The sequence below is a fragment of the Carassius carassius genome, chromosome 3, assembly GCF_963082965.1.
Source record: "Carassius carassius chromosome 3, fCarCar2.1, whole genome shotgun sequence".
Classification (NCBI taxonomy): domain Eukaryota; kingdom Metazoa; phylum Chordata; class Actinopteri; order Cypriniformes; family Cyprinidae; genus Carassius; species Carassius carassius.
This window is the reverse complement of record NC_081757.1, coordinates 9,838,215-9,866,174: the sequence shown is the minus strand read 5'-3', so window position 1 is coordinate 9,866,174 and position 27,960 is coordinate 9,838,215. Positions and strand designations below refer to the sequence as shown.

At 38.6% G+C, this 27,960-nt stretch overlaps 1 protein-coding gene and 3 non-coding genes across 4 annotated transcripts; all 4 read right to left on the bottom strand.

The window, feature by feature from the left end:
• Positions 1-35: 35 nt before the first annotated feature.
• Positions 36-27,532, bottom strand: acin1b (apoptotic chromatin condensation inducer 1b). Its single transcript, XM_059528094.1, has 17 exons — positions 27,313-27,532; positions 26,267-26,332; positions 25,651-25,762; positions 25,097-25,173; positions 18,348-19,898; positions 18,022-18,077; positions 10,709-10,844; positions 4,229-4,274; positions 3,603-3,730; positions 3,188-3,343; positions 2,477-2,639; positions 2,217-2,362; positions 1,941-2,048; positions 1,379-1,486; positions 894-1,251; positions 703-800; positions 36-606 (listed from the first exon to the last, which is right to left on the bottom strand). The coding sequence occupies exons 1-17, from the start codon at positions 27,448-27,450 to the stop codon at positions 274-276; spliced, it is 3,780 nt and encodes a 1,259-aa protein (XP_059384077.1). The 5' UTR covers positions 27,451-27,532; the 3' UTR covers positions 36-273.
• Positions 18,175-18,275, bottom strand: LOC132128883 (small nucleolar RNA U6-53/MBII-28). Its single transcript, XR_009428403.1, has one exon. It is a non-coding gene; the product is annotated as a small nucleolar RNA U6-53/MBII-28 (small nucleolar RNA).
• LOC132128872 (small nucleolar RNA U6-53/MBII-28) lies at positions 24,712-24,824 on the bottom strand. The gene has a single exon (XR_009428401.1). It is a non-coding gene; the product is annotated as a small nucleolar RNA U6-53/MBII-28 (small nucleolar RNA).
• LOC132128876 (small nucleolar RNA U6-53/MBII-28) lies at positions 25,427-25,526 on the bottom strand. Its single transcript, XR_009428402.1, has one exon. It is a non-coding gene; the product is annotated as a small nucleolar RNA U6-53/MBII-28 (small nucleolar RNA).
• Positions 27,533-27,960: the final 428 nt, after the last annotated feature.

Below are 27,960 nucleotides of genomic sequence, written 5' to 3'. Positions count from 1 at the left end.
GCTTTTTTTTCAGAGAAACATTGTCTTAACCAATACAAATAAAGTCAATGAGATCCAGTGTTGTTTCAACTTCCTTAATGGATGAAAAACCTGAAACCTTCTGTTTTCAGTAAAAAAAAAAAAAAAAAAAAAAAAGTTAGAAAATGACATGAAGGTGAACAGATGACAACACATTCATTTTTTGGGTGATCTATCATCCACCAGGCATTCATCATCCTTGGAGCGGTCATCATGTTGAAGACTTTGATCTTCCAAACCCTTCTCTCTCTGCACTCAGTGTCGTCTGTCTCTGGAGGAGATGCTACGGCTTTGTGAGCTTCTGTTGCCCCCTGCAGTTTTTGAGTCACTACCACGGCCCCTGTGGACATCTCTCCTCTTTTCTGCCTCTCTGCCCCTCTCTTTCTCTCTTTCCTTACCTCTGTCTCTCTCTCCCTCAGTTGAACGTCTCACAACACCTGCTACTCCTGCGTTCCCTCCCTCTCTGTCACGGCCTTTTGCACGCTCTCTCCGCTCTTCTTGTTTTTTGTCCTCTTCCTCCTGGAGTTCCTTCCTTCTCTTCTCGCGCTCTTTTATGCGCTCAGCACGCTCCAGAGCTCTTTGTGTCGCCTGGGAAAAAAGCGAAGACTTGAATAGGGGGGGGGGGGGGGGTGGGAGGGGGGTTAAGTGGTCTTCGTGACTTAGGCTAGAGGAAGTCATACTGACCTGTTCTTCTGTGAGAGGTAACCAGTATATACAGGGAGCTGCTTTAGTTTTGTGGAATAGGTCATCAAGAAGTTTTACAGGAGGCTCTTCTGGTTTATCTGGAGATCAAAGGGGAAGACGATGTCAAATTAAGCCAAAGCAGAAGAATATGTGATGACTTTAAACATTTCACAAGATTTCATTTTCCTCACCTTTCTTCTCCGTTTTCTTCTCTTTGCTCTTGCCTCTCTCTCTGCGTTTTCGGTCCCGTGATCGTGACCTCCCCGTTCTTTCCCGGTCATCCTTACCGAAGTCCTTGACTTTATCCCGGTCCCACTCCCGTTCAGAACGAGTCCTCTCTCTCCTCTCCATCGCTCTTTCCCTCTCTGCCCACTGGTCTCTCACAGCTGCAGCTCCTCCATCTCGCTCTTTTGCTCGTTCCTTCTCTTTTTCGTGGTTTGCTGGTGGCAGTGGGTGATGGGCAGCAGGGCGGGCTGAGGTTCCTGAGGCGTGAGGGTCATGACCTTCACCTGCACGCTCACTGGACAGGAGACCTTTATGGAAGTTCACCTGGAGACCGAACAAAATACAACAAAATGAGAATGGTGTAAAGTTTGATTATAATCAGAGAGGACGAGCATGACTACAATGAAGACAGGAGCAGCAAAGAAAGCAGTAGAAACAGATATAGGCAGACCTCATCCTGCTCGCAAAAATCCACACGTAGTACTTTGGGATTACTTGTGGGCCATTTCACACCATGCAGTGTTTCTCGAGTGGCCACAGCTTCCTCTACAGTGGAGTACTGAGAGAATATGACAGATTTGAGGTTAAAAAACAAAAACTAATGGCATCAGGTGGCACAATATAATTTCACTAATGAATTATGAGATAACACACTAGAATAAACAATGCAGAATAAATAACACACTACTGCTGAATAGTTTGTGGTCAATAAGATTGTTTTAATTCAAGCCTCTTATGCTCACCAAACCTGCATTTAATCACTCATACAGGCCAAAAAAATTAATTTAATTGTGAAATCACAATATTTCCACAAATGTAAAGCAATTTAACTGATTCCTGCATTTTCAGCAGTCCCTATTAAAAAAAGAAATTAATTTTCAATCATTTTTGTTCGTTTTATTTTGTCCTTTAAAAAAAAAAGTGTTCGTTTCTTTCAAAAACAAAATCTTACTGATTCCAAACTTTTGAACTTTAGTGCAATGAAAATATAAATAATAATAACAACAACACACTGTGACGTAGCAGTGAGATTTGATCTTATCGATCCAGAAACCCTCCTCCACCAATGTACCAGTCCGGTTTAACAACTCCTTCAGCTGCCCTAAGGTGAAAGGTCGTACCTACAGAGAAAGAGTTCAAATCAGGGGTCAGAAGGGCAACTAAACCTCCAAACTCAATCTAAAAACACAACAGGTGAGTGGCAATATTCATATGGTCAAATTATTTTCGATTCAAATTAAATCCAACTTCAGTGAGTAGTGAAATGAACGACGTGATTTAGTGCTTACCAGGTTGCAGACGTGTATGATGTGGGAGGTTTTTCCACGAGGAGGAGAAAGCTGGCGACCCGTCCTTATAGGGTCATCAATAGTTATGGACACACCTGATTTCTGCTGACTGATGGACCGTCGCACCAAAGAATCATTGGGAGTGACTGAGAGAGAAAAACAACAATATATAATTACAATTCTACTTTAAAAAAAAAAAAAAGTTTTAAAGTATGTTAAGATTACTTAAAAAATGCAACCAGCAAATCATGAATTGTCACCTTTTTTGGACTCGGCCTCCTGTATTTCCATTATAACATCAGGGGACTTCTCCCGTTTCTTTTGTTTTTCTGTCTCTCCTTTAGTCCACTTCTGCTCTTCTTCATCATCCTCCTCTTCCTTCATTTCTTTCTGCCCATTCTCGTGTCCATCAGATGGGACAATCTGGACCAAAAGATACAAAAAAGTTTTACTGAATAGTAGAGGCAAACCATGAACTTCAAAAGACGATGACAAAATGCTTTTCTACAAAAAGGTCCATTCCTAAATCAATAAAGCATTTAACTTTTTAAGAATGATTTAAAGCATGTTTAAGTTATTACTGCAGTACTGTGCCCAGGTGTTCATAGTACCAAAGACAAACCTTTAAGGCACAGTTCACCCAAAAATGAAAATCTGTCAATTTATGAAGCCATAAATATTCCAAACCAGTAAGAGTAATTTTTTTGGTTAAACAAAAATGATATTTTGAAGAATCTGAATAAGCAAACAGTTGCTGGTCTCCACTGACTTCCATAGTATGGGAAAAATAAACACTACGGAAGTCAATGAGGACTTTGATTACCAACATTCTTTAAAGTATCTTCTTTTGATTTAAGCAAAGGCTATTAATTTATACAGGTCTGAAATGACTTGAAAGTTTATTACTGTATGAACTATCCCTTTATTATTTGTTTTGGCAGCTACCAGTGACAAGCCTTTGTCATGCTCACCTGTGTCACTGTGCGTCTGATCTTGAGACCCTGATCCTCTTCCGGTTCCTCTCGCTCACGAGGCCCAGATGAGTCTTCATCCCCAGAGAGACGCCCCTCATCTGGGTGCAGCTCGACCACCGCTTCCTGTAGGGGCTTGATGTCTGGAATTAATGTCTGTAAAAGTTTTGTAGTTAACATGCCAAGTTAGGTAAAATTACTCTTATGCAGTACAAATACACGAAGCTGACCAGCAGTATGTCCATACTAGACAATGTCCATATATTTAATATTTACAACAATTAAACTTGAGAACACTGCATCACTGAACCTGTAACACTGAATTTATTCAAGCAGGCAAGCAGGCTGTCAAAAACAGGTAGTGATTCATCATGTATCTGTTAAGGTAATGTGGGAGCGGTCTTGGATAATTTACCTTCAGCGATTCAGTGGTGATGCTGATTGACGGCTTCTTGGCAGTGACTGCTGTACTAGAACCCCACCTTCTTTTTCTGCTGGCTCCACCCACAGGCTCTGCCTCTGATGACGCAATCTCCGTTTTACCTAGTGCCAAGGAAAATTAAACACCAAATTACACAACCTAGAAACAGATCCAGCTGTAACTGTTAAAAGAACATAGCAAAGCATATTATTCCTAATTGGCCTTGTAACTTTTTTTACTGGAATGGTACTGCAAATTAATTCAGTTTCTTTAAGCACAGAAGAGCATGCTTTATTGTAATTGGAACGGGGTTTATTTCAACAATATGCACATCACATGACGTTGCAATGCACTGCTTTCTTTGTAGAAGCTAAATAATAGGATATATTGATATTGGTGAAATTTAATTCATTTTGCACTCTAGCCAGAATTGTTGTTTGCACTTGAAAAAAAAAATACTTTGTGAGGACAACATCCTGCCAAATTTACAGGTTAACTATCCAGATCAACAGGTTTTAATACGATTTCCTTGTTTTGGAGGAAACACGCAAAATGGGCTACCTGCAGCTACCTGTCAGTGGACAACGGGACAAAAGAAGTAGCATTTTGAAGACACTTACTGCTCAGGGAGATCTTTCGGGCAGCAAACGATTTTACAGCGGAGCTCTGAAATGAAATAGAAAGGAGGAGAAACAAGATCCCAGTGGATGTGTGGAGGAAGAGCCAGACACAACAGACATTGGGAAAAGGAGGGGAATGGGAGAAAGGAGAAGAGGAAGAACAGATGCATCGCTATCAGTTACATCAATAATGTACAGTTGCATTAACAAACTGAGGCTTTGAGAATCCCATCATTATTATAAGCTTTCTGAACTTTAAAAGTCCCTTATTTTTGTTATTGCTTTAGTTTTTACTTTAACATGACTTCGGCTAACACATGCTTGACCAAATTCCCTACTTTCCCATATGTACTGTAAAATACAGGATTACTAACACCCTCTAACCTCATCATTAACAAAGCAAAAAACCTTCTTTCCACTTTAAGTAATTTAAAAACAAATACATCTTGGGAAAAAGGGTTTTCCTGGTACCATTGACACCTGATTCCTCTCTGGCTTGGCTATGGCCCAACCGCACAGCAGTGCGCACTGTATCTAGGCAACAAAGGTCCAATCAGAGGCGGCTGCTGAGTGAGGGCGAGATACGATCACAATTGAGTGTGCTGATTGACCGGCTGACAGGAACTGCACTTTGTTTCAATAGCATTTTTTGGCTCTTGCGGTGAGAATTTTGATTCAAATGGTCTTTGAAAGTCTTTGAAGTTTTTGTTGAATGTTCAGGAAGCAACAGAAGTCTGTGGCAAAAAACTCCCGGTGTCCACGCTAGCTGGGGAGATGGCATCCACACTATGAAACAACAAGAACCATGTGACGTTTGACAAGCCAAATTCTGGGTATAATCTGTCAAGGCATTTTATCATTGCCATCAAGTCCTTTGTACACACAGTCTGCCACAAAAACTACTGTGCGCAGATGTCCTTTTCTTAATGTCTTAGGTTCTCACTCTGGTGCAGTCCACAAGTTCATCTGGGAATTTGGGTGAGTAGGAAGGTTTTTTTTTTTTCTCAATCAGCCAGGTACAAAGTTCTTTGAAATATTCCATAAAGTCCATTTGTATTGCAAGTTTCAAGTCCTTATATTAAAAAAAAAAAAAAAAAAAAAAAAAAAAAAAAGCATGGCTGTCGATAAACTGATGAGACACAAATATGGCAGGAAAAACTGCTTGTAGTAAGTGAGTCCATAAGCCTCGCTTCATTATCTCAGATTGTTCGACTCGCTGAGATCAGTCCACGGGCATGTGAGAAATAGCAGATGTCTGCGTAATGAGTCTCTGCAGATATCAGTTCATTCAAGTACTGAAGTGTGTGCAAAAATAGCAGGGGGCGTCAAGACAGCTGTGTTCCCTTCATGTTGACAGGAAGCGTCCATCTGATGCTTGTGTTTGGCCAGTGTAAATGCTCTGAAAAATGTCTCTGTTGGTGAGCATCACTCTTTCTTTGGCATACTACGACTGACGCCTCCCCCGTCTCACCAGCTATTTTGGCTTCTCTTAAGCAGTCCCATCAGGAGGCCACATCAGTTTTGTATGATGAGGCAGTGGCCAATGATCCGGCCGGTTCCGTCAGGCTAAGTGTGCAGTGGTGACTCTGGGGGCCTAGCTCAGGTACAGCCGAGACGCTTGGGCATAGCGGGGCAGGTGATGTAGGTGGTAGAGGAGAAGAGGTGGTGGCGGTATGCAGGTACCAGTATGAGCAATGGAAGAGGGGAGGGCACCTTCACAACAAAGCAATCAATGGGATTTTAAACCACAAAACAGTCAAACTACCAGATCCAGAGATAAAGAAAAAGGGAACAAGAGTGAGAGACAGAGTGGAAGAGAGAGAGAGAAATAGCTGGAAAAGAGAGGACAGAGAGAGACTAGAACCTACATCTCAAACTACATGTTGCCAGTCTATCATACTGCGCACTACAACTCAAATACACACTGCGCTGTTTAACTAACACTTATGGCACACTATGACAAGGACTGTTTTATAAAGGGATGATTTTAGAGATGCAACTTCTCAAAGGAGGGGTATTAGTCTGAAAACTTTCGAAAAGCAGTTGCCTCTCTAAACTTTTCTAAAGCACCACTGCTAAAAATATATCATGAAATAAAAATCGTTAATCTCATTAATCACCTGACTAGGGCTGTCGCGGTTAAGAAATTTCCCCTGCGGTTATTATGGGTGGCTCAATAGCCGATATGCGGTATTACAGCCGTTTTTTTAATTTATTTTTTTACATACCTAATTTATCCTGATTTTGCTGCACACAAAGCTCTATCGTTGAGTTATGTAGCATATATTGTTGCTTTTTTAACTGACAGAGAGACACGTTTTTTGTTTATTGTTAAATGCCAAACAGCAACAAGAACATGCGTTTTCCAATAATTTTTTTTTAAGAAATCAAAGAGTTCTAACATGTATTACACGTATTTGCGCGAGACTTTGGACAGCAGCGGAAATATAGACTGATTATCGCGTCACCACTGGCCCACCAGGACAGTGGATTCGCGTTGGAGTCGATGCACTCCTCGTTATCTGCTCACGCTCTCTTGGGTATGGGCACTGACGCGGAGGTTGTCTGTGACTTCAGCAGTATGCCTGTTACTTTCACGGCTGTATTTTACAGATTTCACAAAGGCTTTAGCTACTGCTAACTGTCAGCTGGTACCGGTCTCAGCTGTTCTTTTTGATGTTGCTCCGCGACCTGATGCTTGAGGGGGCAGCTGCGCTGGATGACAGGGGACACTCTAAAACGCTTACCGTGAAAAACGCTTAACATGGCTTAATGTACTAAGACAGTGATATTAACAGACCTAACTCACTTAAAATCATACTAATAAAGTATACTATCTATAAAAAAATCAGATGAGCCCTGAATATGAATGCAACTCGTTTAATAACACGTTAAGCCTTTTCCTTCCATAGAAAACCGTTATAAGAAAACGCTTAATGTGGCTTAATGTACTAAGACAGTGATTTTTAAAAAACCAAACTCCCTAAACATTATACTAATAAAGTATATGATGTACAAGAAAAAACAAAAACAAAACAGATGAGCCCTGAATATGAATGCAAGTTGTTTAATAACACGTTAAGCCTTATGATTATTTTCTGTGGGAGGAAAAGGCTTAAAGGCACAATATGTAATTTTTCTGCTTTAAAAATAGCAGAAATCACTATATGTTATATATTTTTTTTAGTTGTGTACTTACATTATCCCAACCTTTTCCACAAACTTTCAAATTCGGAGAAAATTAGAGTTTAATTAGAAGACACGGCACGTTTCTTTATTTCCGTTTTGTCGCCCTCTAGTTTATCTAACTTCCTGCGGAACCCGGCGGAACGCCAAATACAAAGGTGAACAGAAGCAAAGAAGAGACGAAAAAGAAAAAGTAGTAGCTAGCCTTGATCAAGACTATTATATTTTATATTTATATTGTTTATATTAGTATTTATACCTCAATCAATAACATAGTTATGGATCATGATTATGCTTTGCCTTCACGTTCTGTGAAGCGCAAACGTACAGGTGAAATAAATGACCCGAGAAGGTTTTGGGACAAGAGAAGAAACAAGACACGGGTAAATATTGGAGCTGCATTTCCAAGATGGAGAGAGCTTTGTGACAAGCTGAAACTACAGAGTATTTCAGTATTCGGTACCGATACCAGTGAAAATCCACGGTTCTCGGTACCAATTTCGGTACCAAAGCAAAACACAAAAAAATGCTAATTAAAAAAAAACTTTTTAGCACTAAAAACCAATGCCATTCTTTATACTTATTTACAATTGTGTTTAAAGTTTTTCTACAAGTTATATAATTACGAAAAACAATAAACAAGTTTCACCCAAATTTAATTTGTCTTTTAATTTATGAAATTTAAACATTTTATTTCTGGTAAATAAAGGGGATTTTCTATTAAAATTAAAACATGTAAGAAATATTGTGATTTATTTCTTTAAAAAATAAAGTTTTATAAATTTTTTCAACAGTAGTAGCAGTTTCACATACATTTTACTAATAGTAATATTTCTAGCACAATGACTTTATGTAAAAATTAACTTTTAGGCCTAATGAATGCATATTTGTCATTTTAACTGAACTTAAAACTGGTGGTGATGCTTAAGATATTTTTGGTCATTGATGGTTTCTGTGAAAAAATAGTAATAGATCATATTAATTATTATTCATATTAATTATTATTAAAAGATAATACTACTACTAATTCTACTATCATACTAATGTTTATCCAATGCACTATGAATTGATGAGCTGCTGGGTTCATGAATATTAATCACGTTGTCTGCGTTCGGTCAAACTGATTTGCTGAAATCAAAACAGGGACGGTACAAAATCAGCGCCAGCCAATGAAATTGCCATTTGCGCATTAGCTCCGCCCACTACCGGAGAAACCGGTATGTCTTCTGCTTGTTCAAAAATGAATATGAATAATTCTAAATGAACTCCATTACAGGAAAAGACAACAAAGAATAGTTTACATATAGCGTGTCGATTCAGCGTGGTAAGACTCTCGCTCTCTCTCTCTCTTTTGCATGTGTGAGAAACTGAAAAGATCGCTTGATGGAGAGAGAACTCTGAAGCTCAGATGCTGAAATTAATGCAAGCGTCATGCGCTTCAGTCTATGTAGTAAACAAACCCGCACGTCTCTGTCATTCATTAATTCACACAGAGACGCGCAGAACACGGATTCATATTTCAAGCAACATTTGCGGCTTAACATTTACAGATATTGGTCCATATGGAGATTTGATTTGATTCATTTATGCTAACTTTGACAAATTCTATGACTGTCCATATTAAAATGTAAGTTTCATTTTCATGACTGGATTTTGAAATTCCGTCCTCATTTTCTGCTTCACAGAAATCATAGCGCTGAACCGGGTTTGAACGGGACCTCGGTACTACCGGTACTTAAAGAAACCTGGTACCGTCACAATTCATTTTTTTTATTACCGACTTGGTACCGAGGTACCGGGTCTTTTGACAACACTACTACAGAGAGATGCCGAACTCGCTTGCATTCTAATAAACAGGTATGCATCCATTCAGCTAACTGTATCTATCCGTATATTTTGTGAAACGATGATGTCTTGTGTAAAACGCAGACGGACTAGCTCTCATGTATAGTATAAAGTAAATCCACATTTGTTCTATATCTAGCTGGATAAAGTAGCTTCAAATGCAGTTCACTATCTTGTTCGATATCATAGTATAAACGTATTTATAATTAACGAAATGCGACCGTGTTTTTTAACATATATTACTACTAGCTAGATGGAATATTGATTTGATAGGGGTCTGATAATTCATATATCTTTCCGTTCGAAAAGATGTGATTGTCAAAATACTAAGTGCAGAATGTGGGGAGCGACAGAGCGCGTGTTCCAATGACAACAACTCCCATGAGCCCACGCTCTTTCCCGACGTCATCGAAGTACGTCTTATGTTATTATTTTGATTGAGTGACCCCTGGTGGCCAAAAATCCCATACTGTACGTTTAATATGTTATTAAACATTTTGAATTCATATTCAGGGATCATCTGATTTTTTTGTAGATAGTATACTTTATTAATATGATGTTTAGTGAGTTTGCTCTGTTAATATCACTGTATTAGTACATTAAACCACGTTAAGCGTTTTTCACGTTAAGCGTTTTAGAATGTCCCGATGACCTCAAATTAGATGTATTGCCGCGTCACAGGAACCTTTTTGCAGCAAATTTTGCATATTGGCTCATCTATATTCGCTGGCTCGCCCTTTTCATTGGGTTGAAAGCCAAAATGTTCCCAAACTGGCGACGTGACATTAGGTTTTGGGACGAGATCGAGCGCCTCCCATCGTTTCAGCCAGCCTATTCTAAACAAATGAAGCACCGTAAAAGCTACAACGGCTCACGAGAAAATTACAGTCGTAACCATATTGTATCATTAATTTATTTAACATTGAATGCACAGTGACCAATTGAAAAAACAAGAAGGCCACAGCCTCAAAAAAAAAAAAAACTGAACACTGCGGTTGCCGCGGGTTGCTATCTTTCCTCTGCGGTTTGCTTGTCAAAAGCGCGGTATTACTATATTGCGGTTATCGTGACAGCCCTACACCTGACTAGTTTTAGACCATTTTAATTCATCTTGACATCTTTTAAGCTACAACAGGATTTACATTTAACACAAAAAGGCATAAAATCTAAATGTGTTAAAATGCACTTTTAAAATTAGCACTGATTCATCCACGCTCACACACAATGACCTCAACAGTGTCTAATTTCACACATTATTAGCCATCCACATCCCCCACACACTGCTGCCACATAGTAAAAAGGAAAAACAGAAGAGGATAATGGCAATAATAGTCTAACATCCAGTCCTACATTTAATCTAAAGACAGACAACAAATGTGAAATCACTTTGACTCTAAAAGATTCACCTAGAACAGCCTTAAAAACTTGCCTCCCTGTGGGCCTTCTTACCTCCTCTGGGCGGGTGTTGCTGGAATCTGCCCCCTGGTGGTCAGGCTGTTGCATAGCGCTCTCTGAATGAGAGTGGCCCTCCAGTTCCATGACAACTTGGCCTGCAGGCTCAGAGAGAGCTTCCTGCTTTACATCCCTAGAGAAAGAGTCAGCGAACAAGAGAAGGGAGATAGAAAGAGAGTGAAGGGTAAGGTGGCTAAGGCTGGTTAATGTGGGTCACTAACTATAAATAACTGCCTGGCTACATTTTTTGCATTATTGACACACTATTTTCCTATTTAATACTGTAAAGTTGCTTTGACACAATCAGTATTGTTAAAAGTGCTAAATAAATAAAAGGTGACTTGACTTGACTAAACGACTCTCACTGCCAGCATCACACATACATACATACGATGATATATGCCATGGTAGTAAAACTTGAAAACATTGAGAGAAAAACAAATACATGCGTATCTTGCAATTGGCTGACTGTCATCAACACATTCAAAAAGACAAGAAAAATTTAGTGGGTAGGAATTGAGACGTAACAAAACTGTGAAGATTAAAAACGGGAATATAAATGCAGTGCATTTATGATTCACAATACAACAGATATGTAGAACAATATATACACATCTCAGTATGTTCATAAAAATGTATTGTCACCGCAGTCTATTAATAATTCAAAAGTTACAATAAAAATCAAGCAAATGGCCTCTTGGAATTATAGAGGTTCTGCTTTCTGGCCCTTGAGCTTTTCACCAAATAAACTAGCACAGCTTTCAACACTGATAATAAAGGTGTACTGAGCACTAAAACAGCATATCTGAATGATCTCTGAAGGATCATGTGACACTGAAGACTGTAGTCATGGTTGCTGAAAATTCAGCAGTTCAATCATAGGAATAATTGACATGTTAAAATATTTTAACATTATTACCAAAGTTATTTCAACTTCTTAAAAAAAATATAATAGAAATAACCTTACCAAACCCAAAACCTCTGAAAATTTAGTGTACATTTGATGACCTTCATAACAAACCATCAGCTCTCACAATAACATAAGCATTTAAACACATATAACGGACTTGTCTGAATTATATGCAACACTTTTGATGTAAAAAATGTAAACCATGGCAAACAAAGCACTGACAGGGAAAAAGATTCATTGTCTCCTGACATCCCCATAACATACAGGTGATACAATCAAATTCATTGTTCAACAGATAACCAATCCCTCTCTCACACACATAAACACACCTGTGCACCACACCTTGACACCGTGGTCTCTAGAGATACAACAGCCCTAATGCCATTTGCTCTGAAAAACTGCCACGGGATTCTCAGAGCACAAGGCTTTCCCTTTGTATGAAAGCAGTCAACACATGCTGAGGGGAAGGGGGACGGGTAGCCAGAGCCCCCGTGGACAAAAAAGCCAAGCGCTTAGAATACTTAACATTTACACATGAATGCGAAGAGGAAAACCTGAAAGACGGCCTTAAACTGAACTACAGTAGCCTCAGAGTTCATTTTCCGTACATTAAGACACTTGCTAACAGTTAATGAAGAATAATTTATTCACACTGACTGTCAAATAATAATCATATACAGAATGACATTTTTCAAAGTGCGATTTCTTTAGATAAAAACACATATCTGATTTTCCATCACTGATGTCATTGCTCACTAGGGAACATCCCCTTTCCCCTTGAGGACTTCCAATTCCTAGTGTATATGAATACATTTCTTAAGATTTGCTTCCTTTAAAGAAAATAGTTTAAACCTAATACACTTGTCTATATGGACCACGCAACTATCATTTGAAAAACAAAACTTTTAGCACATGATCATTCCTAGTGTTTCCTGACCACGTATTAATTTCAGCATTAAGTAACAGGTTTACTACGCTTAACTGCTTACATAAATTGTTACACTGTTAAATGGGCTTAGGTGAAATGCAAGCCGAGTTAACATTGTTTTATTCATAAGATGAGATGTTGAAATCCTTTTCATCGTGGACATGGGTATCTCCAGGATTAATTTAACACTACACACATTTATCATGATTAAAAATTGCTGACATCCTTAATGAACCCAAGAGCCTAAACAAGACCCCCTTCCTCCGATTTCATGACCAAAACTCCTGCGTTCAATCCTATTCAATCCAATCTACTGAGATACCCATAAACATTCTTTTTTTGGGCAAATATGCGCCGTTTGATTCCATTCGAACGTTATGACGCCAAACATTCTATCTTGGTGGGCAGCAGCTCACTGGGGTTTAAGACACAGCTAAAAGCCCTCGAGATTTCGAGACGGAATCTAAAATAAAATAAAACTGTTTATTTTGACTCAACTGAAGACAATACAGGGTCAACAATACAAACACAATCGCTCGATCGATTGAGCTCATAGTTTAAATGTCCATCACCTAAACGATGCGCCTAAGCAGCGCTGGAGGGTATTTCTAGAAACCACCTCTCCCTCTCAACCCTTACCCGTTTTTGTTGCCGTCCGACAGCATAATGTCAGGCTGTAACCGGGACCGCGACGGCCGATTCTTTACCGGTTTTGCCGGTCGCGGATGCGGATGCGTAGGAAGAAATGTGAGAAGCGGACGCGCTGCAAGGCTGTGCTTTTTTTTTCTTGTGCAATGCGTCGATATAGTCACGGCGGCGCTCACAGAGCAGCCATATTGAGCAGCGCTGGGGAAGTAGTACGAGCAGGACCCCTCCTCCGAGCCACGCCGGTTGATAGGCTGTCGTATAGAACGCCTGATTAAAAATATAACCGCCCTCTTATTTCATATTCCAAAGTCAAATGAACTGTTACGTAGACGGGGTTTTAAAGGTTTTCATTTAGATTACCTTATTTTCTGACTGCTGTACGTTTCTTACAATTAAAATAAAGTTTGTGAACGCTTAAAGGCTCAGTTTTTAATCAAAATTATGTCATTATTTATTTTCGTATGCTACATAATTGTAATTTTTTTTCGCCCTCAAGTGGTTCCAATGACTTATTGTAAGGACAATAAATAAATAAATATCTTAGTTTTATTTTATTTTCCACATTAGTAAATAATGTCAATATTCATTTTTGGGTTAATGTATGGGTTAAAATAATTGTGATCAGCTCTTCATCCAACTAGATAATGGCAATCCAGTTAAACAAATATTACACAAATGTTTTCATATTCAACTTTTTTATTGACCACAACTGTTGACTGTTTTTGGCTGGAAAATAAAGTATTTTGGTAACACTGTAGAATAATGTTCTATTAGTTAATGTATTAATTAACATGAAAAAAAAAAACAATTAACCATAGATTTATTAACCTTTGTTAATGTTAATGAAAATGCAGTTATTCAATGTTAGTTCATGCTAATTTACAGTGTATTAACTAATGTTAACTTAACAAGCAAAATTTTGATTTGAATAATGCATTAGTAAATGTTGAAATTAACATTAGGATTAATAAATGCTGTAGAATGATTGTTCTTTCCTTAGTTCATGTTAACTAAATTAGTTAACTAATATTAATTAATGGAACCTTTTTCTAAAGTGTTACCAGTATTTCTAACAGGTTTGACATCCAGCATGCTGGGTAAAAATGGAAACCATATACGTAATCCATGGATGGAAGCACATCACATAGTTAAGCATTATTATATGGAGGAATTGACCAAATGTCCTGATCCACACTTCCACAAACAGCCAACTGATGATGACTGATCCACACTTACTGGAAACATTGTGTTGATTTCTGCTGCTAAATGTGGGTTACTCCAGATACGCAAAGCAAAGGTTCAAATACTTTTTCACTCTCAGATCACTTTATAATGCATTATATATTTCCACTTTTTTTGTTTTATCAGGACCTCTTTATTTGGTCAAATGACTTTGAGAACTGATCTCAATATCAAATTTACGCAGAACTACAGAAAATTATTTTGCCTTTTGGGTGGTCCTGCATCTAGACAAATTACAGTGTTTCCATGGATGGCAAAGGGGAGACAATGGTTATGAAAATCAATGAGGTGTGAAAGATAGTTTCACTGAAATGTGTGACTTTAATGGCAAGCATCCAACACCTTTTGACCAATGAATTTTTGTGCCTTTTCCAGTCATTTGAGCTAAAATGGCAATTAATAAAAACATTTAAGTTGAACCACGGTCCTAGTGCCGAACTGCAGTTCAACTTAAATCTGACAACACATTTTTTATATGGTTTGCTATAAATAACACATAAAATAAACAGGGTTCGGCTAATGCATGTTTTGGTTAATGGATGTGCATTCTGGCTTCCCTATACATTACAACAACAGCAATAAAAAAAAAAAGAAAAAAAGTTGACAATTCACTCAGTCTTGTTCAATGCAAATGCCGGAACTCATGTAAGCTTTGCCAGTTTAAACATTTAAAAGCCAGAAGACGTGGGTTCGTGCAAATATAAACTAATATAAAATTCTTTCTGAAGTATTGTTTAAATGGACAAATTCGCACAAAAAATTTCAAAATGCCCGTCCTGGTAAGTATCCTACAACAGACATAGCCGGTTGAACGTACTATATCAGTGCTCTTGATTGAATAGCTTTTGTAACTTAATTTATACAGTCAAATATGCAATGCTGTTTTACATTTAATTACTTTGTTCAATTTCTGTACTTAAAAACTAAATGTTAGACTTACCTAAAAAAAAGAAAATCACTGTTTTTTTTTTGTATCTTTACTCTTTTGTATTTATTTTTGCTGTTGCTTGTAGTATATTCTCTTATATTCTAGTATATTCTTATTTGACAGTAAAATTTTTGCCTAAACATAGCACACACCGAACCGTACCGAAACTGTGACTCTAAAACCATGAAACAAACTGAACCACTAGTAAGTTGAACCTTTCCACCCCTATTTTGTAGCATACAGTGTCACAAACAGAATGAGACCATCCACTAAAAAAAAAAGTCAAAGATATGCAGACTGTTGTTTATTTGAATTCTGTCACTCTCTTGTGACAGCTTGTGCTGTGACACACCGGTCATCTGATCGTAACTCAGCGATAGACTTTTTGACTAAATTATTTTGTGTGTGTGTTTTGTGGGGAATTGGGCTGTATCTGTATGATTACCATCTGTATGAGAGGACATCAGCATGTGAAAACTGACTGAATGACCTATCAGTGTGAGTGTGGTCTATGAACTGTCATAAGTGTGAGACTATTATTAACTATATGGCCGGCCATCTGTATTATTACCATCTGTATAACCGGCCATCTGCATGTGATTACTGATTGCATACCCAGCAATCAGTGTGAATGCTGTATGTTTGGCAAACAGAGTATGTACTAGACAAAGCTTATTTTTTTCTCCTTTTTTTCCATTTTTATTACTCAAATTATTCTTATTGTATTTTTCTAGAGCTCAAATAAATCACTTGTACGATGTCTAAGATTCAGTCTATTATTTTTAATCAAAAAAGTATGTAGTGATATGTATGACTCAACTAGTTTGTAGAAGAACCCTTACATTTGTAAGTGTTACATTTCGTGGATATTTTTACTCAAACAGGGGGTGGAGGAGACTAGACATAGTCTCAGAAAAATGGCTGCAGGAATTACATTTTTTATGGTATCTTCTTCAAATTTGAAATATAAACTCATGAGACATGTAGCTTTTAACCAATTTCTTTTTTGTATTGCTCCAGGACTGATTTTATTTTTTTTGTATATGAAAAAAACAACAACATTCAGTGTGGTATAAAAGAAAAAAAGGCTTTTTGACTAGGGATGTCAAAAATTAATCAATGATTGATTAATTGTCGATAAGAGATGCAATCGATTAAAGCTATCGATCGTTGGTTAACCTATTTAATGTTGGGCTGCGTGCAGCTCGTGCGCAAAACACGTGCGAGCAGCTGTGAGTGAGGTTGACCATATATAAATACATCATCATTAATTAATAATGTACAAATTAAGCTTTTAATGTAATTTAAACTTTAAAAGTACATTAAAATGAAACAACACAAAGTTCTTCAACATGGAAACCAATAGAAATGTAGTAACTAAGTCGTTTCACCAAATAATTATTTCATATCGTGCGCTTTGCAGGGCTGTGGGACATGGTGACAGGACATATAGTCTATTCATTCCTGCAACTTGTTAACTCGTTACGACTTATTAATTTGAGGCAACTTTTCATGTTTCATAAATTTTCTTAAATAACCCATGATTTAAGTGAATTGAGGGAACAAAAAAAAATTTAACGAATTCTTAATTCATGAAAAAATGGGATGCTTTAAAAACAATTCTTAAGTAATAGGCCTATAATAAAAGTCACAAATTGTTTTCATTAAAAAAAATGTGAAACATAGCCATTCGATCGTACTAGTGCCTTTATCAAAATAAAATAGTCAACCCAACATACAAAAGGTTACTAATCTAAAGGATCTAATGCACTGTAAATGCTGGATTTTTAAAAAAAATAGGCCTACCGGAACACAAAAATCTGACATTTTCTGGAACAGGATCCAGCAGGATCAAACTAAGTACTGATCATAATACTCACACAAAAATGTTTGATGTGAGCAAGAGTGTGTTTTGCTGCAGCAGCTCCGGTGGAAGCGGTTCTCTGACTGCGCAGCACAACCACACGCGCCACAGTTACGTTTGGGATAATTTTATTTTTAATGCCATAATGTCAGCTGAAAACACTGCAATTTTGTTTTAAAATACAACAACGAGCACAACAAAACAATTTCAAGAGGCCCGTTCAGCAGTCTCCAATTCCAGAAAACAGTAAAAATTATCTCAAACATACAGCGCGCTCTCTTCATTTTACCAAATGATCATAATCACATCTATTAATTTTATAATCCTGCTACTAGCATTTTATTTAAACTAAACCCCCTTTAATTCGGGTGAGAAAGGGTTTGTTTTTTTTGAGTGGGTTTTGTGCATCCTGTCATACCAGTGACTGCATGTCGCTGCAATGGATGCATTTTGCAGCATTAAGGTTAACGATTAATCGATGAATTGATCGATAATTTCAACGATGATCGATCATGGAAAAGATCGAAAATTGACATCCGTATTTTTGAACATTATCGACTCCTAAAGTGTCTTCTTTCCTAATATACCTAAATTGAGTGTGTAGCACACTGCTGTCAGGAACTGTTACCATTCTAAGTTTTTTTTTTTTTTTTGTATTTTCAGTTGTGAGTCCCAAAAGTGGGGGTGCAGATTAGCAGACTAATAAGCAAGTTGAACTCTACACTGAAAGCATTGTGTTTTTGTACCTGTACAATACAATGTAACTGTGTCTATGAAAGACTTTACTGACCTTGAAGATTGAGCCTTTTTTTCTTTAACATCATCTTTTCTGTTTTCTTCCTCACCCTGGTTGAAGTAAAGAAAGACAATTTTATCAAAATTCATATTAACAGTAAATTCATTGCATTATGTACTTTTTATTGTTTCTAGAACTCTCTGTGTTTGTCCTCAGATCACACTACCAGTGTGAGAAGTTGAGCTGAACTCATGTACACCCAGTCTGACTGGCGCATCAGTATTAGCATGGCAGAATCATCATCAGAACACAGTAAAGGCAGAAGTAACCAGCAAAATTAAAATGCGTAGGTCTGATATGTGGATAAGCCAGTTACGCACCTTCTTTTGGGTGGGTGGGCTGGATTTATCCTGTGAAGGAGAGCTTGAAGAGTGAGAAGATGAGGATTCTGAATCGGTGTCAGATGATGATGACTGACTTGGCGGTGACAAGCGTCGTTTATGACCTTTCTCTCTCCGTGAATGGTCTCTTGTTGTATCCATTTCTTCTTCTTCAGATGTAGAGTGTGCAGATTTTAAAAACTTTTCACTCTCTCCTGCTGGTTTAGGTGACTGCTTTGGTGGCTCTTGCTCTAAAACTTTCACTTGTTTCTCTTCCTCGTGTTTTGATTCAGGTGTTGTTGTAGAGGCCTCTGGATCCATAGCAACAACTTCAGAGCACTTCGGAGCTGATGTGAGCACTGACACCTGCTCTGGTTTGGAGGATGATGTAAGTGAATCAGGTGGTGGGACCGCTGAGAAAATGTGCAGCCTTCTAGTTGGGAAAGTGGAGGGTGATGTCAAATGTAATGGTGCAGAAGTCTCATCCACATTCTCATATTCTTTTTCCTCGCTTCTTTTTTGCTCATCTCTCTCCTCCTTCAACTCAGATTCTTGAGTATCTTGTTGAGCAGTGGGTACTGACACTGACACCTCTGACCCGAAAAGTGGCTGAGCTGAGTCTTGCACTTCTGCTTCACCATCGTCCTGCTCTTCAACTTCCATCTCTACTTCTCCTTCCATCCCTGCCTTCTGTGCACCATCAGACACGCCCTCCGATTCCATTTTGCGGACCAGCAGGCTAAGTGGACCAGGTCTGCGTGTGGATAGGGGTTCTGGGCTGCTGGATCTAGAACTGGAGCTGGACTCCTGTCTTTTGAGGGATGGAGGAGAGACCATGCCTGCCCCTGGAGCAGCACCTTCTGCTAGGCCTGCTGCCTCATCTTGGTCATGTGGGCTCTGTTTGGGAGTGTCAGGTAGCGGGAAAGACAGCTCTGGAGGTGGAGATGGGGGAGGAGTAGGTTGACGGAGCTGCAGAGGTGGCTGGAGGACTGGTTGAGGCTGGGGAGGGATGTGCTGTGGTGGTTGAAGCTTTCTGCGGGATCGTTGGGGGACTGCAGCTGGTGGAGTGTGTACAGGAGGAGCCCGGACATTCTTTTTCCCATGTGAGGTAGGACCCCATTCATCATCTTCATCACTGTCATCATCATCATCCTCATCATTGTCATCGCTATCAACTTCAGCACAAGCTGCAGCCCTCGCGGAACGGCTGAGCTGCAACACTGAATGGGCAGGACCTGCTTCGACCGGGGCCGTTCCCTCTCTTTCCTGGGCACGGGGCATCATGAGAGGCAAGCCTTGACGCTCAGGTTGTCCAACGACACGCACAGACAAGGAGGCAACTGCACGTGGAGGAGAGGGTGTTGCAACCTCCTCATGGCCAGAAGGGAAAGAAGGATGCCAGATCCTCCCAGCTTTAGTGTCAGGTGACTCTTGAGACACTGGAACAGGGCCTGTATCCAACCTGTGTGATCCCAATAACCCAGGGTCCTGTGGCAACCCTCCTCCTCCGCCTGCCTGGGTTGCAGGCAGATGAGAGTGTAAGATGTGATGCTGGAAAACAATGTAAATGAAAGATCAAACACATCCATGAAAACTGAGGAGATGTTCCTAGATACACACTTTTTAAGTAATTTTTTAGTAGTGATAATGTAATGCAATCTAATAAGTAGGGCTGGTAAGCGATTAAAATCTAATTTTTTATCTAATTGCATGATGTGGTGATTAATCTAATTAATCGGACATCAGATTTGGAGAACTTACTCTGAAAATAAAAAAAAGTAGGTTCAGCAAGAAACATTTTGTTTGATAAAATATATAACATTTATTTATGATGAAAGAATTGTCATTTTTGGTTGAGTGAACTTTAATAATTTATTTTCTCAATTTTATTTTTTTACTATGAAAATATTACATTTAATGAAAATATACAAAAAATAATAAACTAAAACTAATAGCGGCATTACAAGATGGAAATATAGACTAGAAAATATATTTACACTTGCCCTGTCCTACTTCCATGACACTGAATTATTGTGGAGTTGGCAGTTTTAATCTTAACAGCTCTTAACTCTGAAAGTGCACCAGGTTGCATGATGGTGTAGCCGCACTGGGTTGTACATTATAATTAACTCAAATGATATATAGGGAATTTTAATAATTAATCAGGAATATGATTAATATATACATCTCATATGACAGTTACATTAAAATTATTGAAGATGAAAAATAGGTCAATTGTATATATCAATAACTCATTACAGGGCACTGTAATTTACTCATTAATATGTCAATATTCCATTCTTCATATCAATTATAGTGATATCTCTTACTGTAAATTACCGCAAATCAAACAGTGGTTTGTCCAGCAAACGGCCGTAAGATTAACTTATCAACTTTCAATAAAGTTATCACTTCTTATAATTCAAGGAAAAATATTCTCTGGCCATGAAAAACATTATCCTATCATTATGAAATTTTGGTTACTAAAAAATAAAGAGCTTGTAGCTAAAGATCAGACATTTCATTGACTCGTGATGTGAGCGTTTCAGACAGAGGCAATCATGAATATATATTGGTTTTTAATAATTGAACTAATAATATATCAAACTACAAATCACACATAGTAAATACTAGGGTTGTAACGATACGCGTATTCGTATTGAACCGTTCGGTACGAGGCTTTCGGTTCGGTACGCGGTACGCATTATGGACCGAACGGTTCGTTGGGACTAATTAATTATATTTGGAAAATAAAAAAAATTGTGAAATATAATGATATGCGTTCAACAAGGTAGCCCAATAACCCAAACGACGTAACAGGCAACGCCCCTGACACCCCCGAAGAAGAAAAAAACACCAACTTATATGTTTATGTTAGGCTACTCAGTCAGGCGCTCGCTCACTCAGTAATACGCGCTGAAGGCTTGTTGCAAAATGGCCAATGCGTTTAACAGACCAGAAATAGAAGATCCTCCAATAACCAACAGGTCTGGTGTTTGGGTGCACTTTGGATTCCCTGTAAGCTATAATGGTGATGGCAAGAGAGTGGTGGATAAAAAAAACAACGATATGTCGCATCTAGGGTAGGCCTACACCAGCGGGAATACAAAAAAAAAAAAAAAACACCAGCGGGAATACTTGAAACATGTCAACTCATTTACGCCGACATCACCTTAGTGTGTCAGTATCTGGGAAAAGACGGAAAAAAGGTGAAACATACATGCAACAAACGGCATTTAGACAGACATTTGCAACGGATTCAAACAGGACAAAAGACATCACCACGGCGATTGGTAGGCTACATTTACGTTATAGCCGCGGATGTGAGACCTTACTATTTACCATTGATTCTATCATCACCATTATAGCTTACAGGGAATCCAAAGTGCACCCAAACACCAGACCTGTTGGTTATTGAAGGATCTTCTATTCCTGGTCTGTTAAACACATTAGCCATTTTGCAACGAGCCTTCAGCGCATACTGAGTGAGCGAGCGCCTCTGTAGGAAAACGTAGGTTTTAAGAACATGCTTAATGTAATTGAGCCCTGTTACAATATTCCTTCACGAGCCCATTTCAGACAGACCGTAATTCCTGCTTTGTTCCAAAAAACATAAGCCCTATAGAGAACAAATTGAGTAAAAACACACTCAATATAAAGAGTTATAGAGTTCCATATAAAAAGTTACATCTTTGTATTTGTTCATAATAAAAGCTGTTTTTGTTTTATACAGTATGCTGCTAAGAAAACACCATAGAAGATGGGTAAAGAATAGCTCCATCATTGTTCAATGTAAAAAAAAAAAAAAAAAAAAAAACCATACTTTGTTAGTTTTTATAAATAAAACATTTTTTAAAAATCAAAGAAATTTTTCTGCCAACTTTTTCTTTTTGCTGTATCTAAAACGTACCGAACCGCACCGAACCGAACCGTGACACCAGTGTATTGTATCGAACCGAACCGTGAATTTTGTGAACCGTTACACCCCTAGTAAATACGCGTACGACAATACAGACAATAACTTTGTACAAGACATAACGGAATCCAAATGAGGGAGAGAGAGAGAGAGAATGAGTGAGAGAGGATGAGAGAGAGAGGTGAGAGAATTAGGCGCGATCACAGAATAAGCTCAGTTATGCAAACTCACAGACAGTAACCCTTGAAAGACAACAACGAATCAAATCACCTTGAAAAGGTAATAGACAAACTTTAAGCAGCATTTAAATCTCCATAGAGAATGATACTTGCATGTGGTCTCTTTGTGACTCGCCAGACCAGCATGCGTGCGTGCGTGGTCCTTTGTAGCTAGGCGTGTTCTTTCATGTCTTCCGGGGCTGCTGCAGAATCGCGCGATATTTGAAAGGTCCAACAAACGTAATGATTCAGAATTCGTCTTCCTCGTGTAGAGAGAAACTTAGTAAGTAAAAGAAATGAAAACAATGGAGATGAAAGCTCCCAAAGGAGCCATGAGAACGGCTGTTCTCTCAGCCGCCATGTTGAGAGGGACCAGACAGGGACAAGAGAGCGAAGAAGAGCGAGAACGGCAAGAAGAGAAGACAGGGAGGAACTTCCTGGGTCAGTTCTTTATGGCTTGACTGGTTCACGCCTCTGTTTGCGTGAACAACCAATGAACGTCCGCGATCTGAAGCGGGAAAAACGTTCCTTTGTCTCTGGGGAACCACCCCCTCGCGTGAGTTATAGCTGACAGAATTGAACATTCACAGTCGGATTTTTACAATTATAAAGATACCATAAATGACATATATAACTGATAGAAACACGATGTTACATTCATATGCAGAATTACACACATTTAAAGTTTGAATAACACACGATAAAACTGCAGATACTCCAATTTATATGGGGAAATATCTACTGCACAAAATGGCAATACTCAATACATTTAGAATACATTGAGAAAATAAAAGGGCACTCTTCTCTTTTCTAAGAGTTAGCTTAACTGTCCTGTTATCCCAGTGGGATCATAAAGTTTTATGAGCTGGTCAGGAGTAGGGTTACAGAATCATGACTCTTATTTGAGAACATTAAATTAGGAGAAGCATTTCCAATTTACAAGTCAGCAATTTATAATCCTCGCATAACAGGATTAACCATTCTATGCAACACACAAACCTATTCAAAATACATATTATTAAGGACTTACATAAAGAGCAAAAAATTGTGTGTGTGTGCGTGTGTTGTGGAATGTGTTTCGTTTCTCCTTTGAGGCTGCTCACGTGACTGTGGAATTTCTCGTCCAGAGTGTCGTAAATAATTTAAATCCAGCCAGGCTGGCGCCAGGTCAGGCATTTAGTTTAGAGAGAGTTGGGTTTATATGCCTGAATTCAAAATCTACAAGCTTTGGGTTTGCATTGTTTTAGATTCAACGAACCGTGATTCATTAGTTCAAAACCAATTAATCGATGAACTGTATATCCGTTACAATGGGCTAGTATACATTTATTCATTTATTTTTGCATTTAGCAGGCACTTTTATCCAAAGCGTCTTACAGTGCATTCAGGCTAACATTTTTACCTAACGTGCTCCCTGGGAATTGAACCCACAACCTTTTGCGCTGCCAACGCAATGCTCTATCAATGAGCCACAGGAACACAGCAGCGCAAAATATAAGGTAAAACTGCTTTTTTTTTTTTTTAATCATCTTGTCTCAGTTACAAATTTGACTGGTAAATGATAAAGAGTGATAGCCCCTTTTGTATTGCATTGCATATGAGGGATGACATTGATAAAAAGACATGCTATTTGTGACTAGATATAACTTTTGATACTTTGCGGTAAGTGTCTCTCTGATCGACTTTGCCCTATCAGAGCGGCTCCCATGAAATTTTTTATAAATAGTGAAGACCTCTGACAGTCTTACAAACTGTATCCAGTATCATAAGAATGGTGTGTTACATTTTGTTTTATGTAACGTTTTCACAGTTTACACAGGGCCTGCTGTCTTGTCTCTTTGGCTTGTTGTTTCTGATTGCACTTTAACCTCAAGGGGGAAATCCATGTCAAATCTCAGAAGGTAAAATCAAAACAAAAAGTTAAAACTTGTTCTTTGTCATCTGAATAATGAACATCTGAACAAATTCGGGGATTTTTTTTTAATTTTTTTTGGCCATATCACCCAGCCCTAAATTTTAGGGACATTTTCTAGGCTCCATCACGCAGTAAGTTGTTACCCTGCCTCATATTAGTCATCAATCGACTGTATGAAATGGCAGATGATCCACATAGGTCTGGGGCGGGGCAAGTGTGTTAATTGCATTATTTTTCTCCTTAATTAATGAATCTAATTAACGTGTTAATTACCAGCCCTACTAATAAGCAATAATAAGAGCAAACTTCCTAGTATTTCCTCAGAGCACACTGCAAGTGTGAGGAGTTTAGTTGAACTCACTTACACCCAGAGTGACACATTCAAACTCTGGTGCATCAGTATTAGCATGGCAAGCTCATCATAGGAAACTCTCTAACTAATCTACATGATTGCATATATGTGGTGTAAATTCAAACTGTTTGTATAGAAAACCAACGCTGTCAAAGCAGGCAATGATTGTTCTGGACATCTCCCTAATCATTACATCTCTAGTATATTACAAGCCACAAATCAAATCACCATGTGTATTTTCTGATCAAATAATTCTGATGAATAAATCGAAGGCACAACTACATCAAATAAAACTTTACTTTGTGCAAACATTTAAGTCAGTTTTATACAAAGACTAAGTGTGCTTACTTTCTCTGGTAGAAAGGAAGAGCTATCTTTGGTTGGTTTGGGTTCATCCTCCTCAGGACCAGCAGGACTCTGTGTCTCTGAAAGCAGCATATTGCAAAGGTCATGTATAGTTTATTTAGTAAATATATATAGTTAATATATATAGTTATAAAGTAAGGTTTTTTTGAAGGTGAAAAAAAATGTAAACAACCTAAAGTGTCTGAAGTTGAAAGCATAAATGCTGGAGTAAGTCAATGCCCCTATGAAATCCTTAATGCACAGGTTAAAAATGTAATCTAATAAGCAAACAAAGAATAGCACTGTTGGATAGCCATTAACAACCACCTAGAATTTCCTCAGAGCACACTGCAAGTGTGAGAAGATAATTTAACTCACTTGCACCCAGACAGACTGGTGCATCGGTATTAGCATGGCTGGCTCATCACTGGAAACACTAAATTAGTGTATGAGACTTCAAACATTATGCATCACTGTATGTTATAACACCGAGCACAGATGGTGTAGTTGAGTCAGTGTTATAACCTGCGTGTATATGTACATGCAAGTCTGCTTACCATCTGCCTCGGTGGCCTCCCGGGCTTCTCTCTCCAGTCTCTGTCGGAGGAGCTCCTGCTGTTTGGCCAGGTACTGCTTTATAAAGCTGTTCTGACTCATCTCCTCTCCAATCTGATACATACACAGAGAGCACACTCCAGTCAAGGTCATCTCATTTACAATTCTTGGAGCCAACAAGCATGACAACCTTGCGGTAGTCATGTAGTAGACGTTCAGATGTAATAAATGACATATTTGTGTGCTTGATTTATGATTAAAATTAATAATTTATGTGATGCCCTGATGGAAGTCTCAGTAATTCCATAATTCAATTTAGCTTTTTATTATTTAGAAAAGTTGTATGGATTGTCAAGTAAACCGAAGTTCACTACAGGTAAATGTGTTCCTTTATTTAAAAACATACTAAAATGCCTATTATTTAATAAAAAGTAACGACTATCAGTCAAAGGCCATGTTGTATGCAACAAGTTTTAATCCATGTTGAAAATTTAAAAGAATTAGAAAAGAATGCATCAATACAGTAAGCTTTATAGAATGCTGAAACATTTTAAACAAAGAAAACTATAATTCTATAATCTATAAATGACGCAAATTAAATTAAAATGTCTTCCTTACCTGAGAATTGGGCTGAAGACCAGTTTGATGGGTAGATGTTCGTTGGAGATTCTCCAACATAAGAGCCTTTAAAAACATAGCAGATGATGCAAATTTAAATACAGATGTAGTCATGCACATTAAACCCAGTAAACAAATGAACAGTATTTTTTATATACACTATGTTTAGGTTCCTAAATCCGATCAAGCATGTTTCTTGCGATACAAACCTATGCAATACACTCTTAGTATAATGAAAAGGTCCGAGAACTTCGAAAATATCTCACTTACCCAAGCAGCACAACATGACCGTTTTCGGTTTGATACACGAGACAGTGAAGAAGCGTCGCTGAATGAAGTGTTTATATTAGAGGTGACAGTGGCCTTATTAGCCTTTCACATTATTCGCTACATTAGCACGTACTTAGCAGATGACTCCGTTAATCTGACAGTTTACCGGTCGTCATGCTAACCGTCGATGGAAAATAGACACTGAAAGAAAAAGTCTCTCATGTGAATACGATTTTGAACAACTGAAAGTGTAAAGTACTCCGACCCCCTAAAACGCGGCATTTATAACCAAATTAGTTTAGTGATTTACATATAATAGCCCACAGGAAATGCCCAAACTTGATTAACGAGCGTTTGTATAATTTGTAATTCCAGTTTACATATGTAGAAACTATAAACTACTGGTTATTTCTACCATGTTTATAAATGTGCAAGTGTCAAACGCGCATCCAATAACACCACACTGACAAGCGCGCGACCCACTGCAAACATACGACGCGCGGGCACGACGTCAACTCCGAGACCTCGGCTTGTCATGACCCACAGACTGTTTATAAAGCACCCGTTCTGCTGTATTATCTCAATTACGTGATATAACTGCACAAATAATGGAAAGCAATTGCCGTGCGGCGCGGTAAACGATTCAAACTATCCACATGCACGCGACGAGCATTCCCGCTCTCGAAGCAGCGATACTTGGCCTGTCTGTCGCTCTCGTCTCCTGCTCAACTTGACAGCAAGCGTAAGGTTTAAGCCCGCAATTTGACCAAACTCACCCCTTTCAAACGTTTAATGAGTGCATTTTTCTGTCCACTTTTGGCGAGCCCTCTTTGCTCCAGGGCGGCTTTTAAATCCGCCACACGAAGCGAATGAAGCGGTTTGCCGTCTAACGTAACATCCTCGAGTTCCGCCATTTTGCTTCACGAACTTCTGGGGCCGTTCACGAGCGCACTGTGTGCGCGTGACCGAGCACTGATCTCCGGAAGAGAGGGCCAGATAGACATGAAAACAGAAACAAGTGGCTGCGCTTATACACGGGCATGAACAAAGCTTTCAGCTCTGCTCCATGCGATTTGTAGTCTGCATCCAGGATATTTAAGTTACAACAACAGTTTAGAATTGCACTCATTGTGACCCCCGTGTCCTTCATAACACAACACAAGCAGAAGCGCATGGCTTAATTCAGTTTCTAAAATCATCCTAAAATCTGTCAGTTTGCTAGTCTACCAGGATGCTCTATTTGCTGGATTAGATGGGTTTTCAGTACTTTTCACCTGATTAAACTTGGAATCCAGTCTGTTCACAAGCTAAACCTCGACTGTTGAACTAGTTAGACCAGGAAAGGCTAATTATCACTGAAACATAATCAAGCAAACACAATTGTGACCTTTGACCACAAAACCAGCCACAAGAACCTCAAGTAT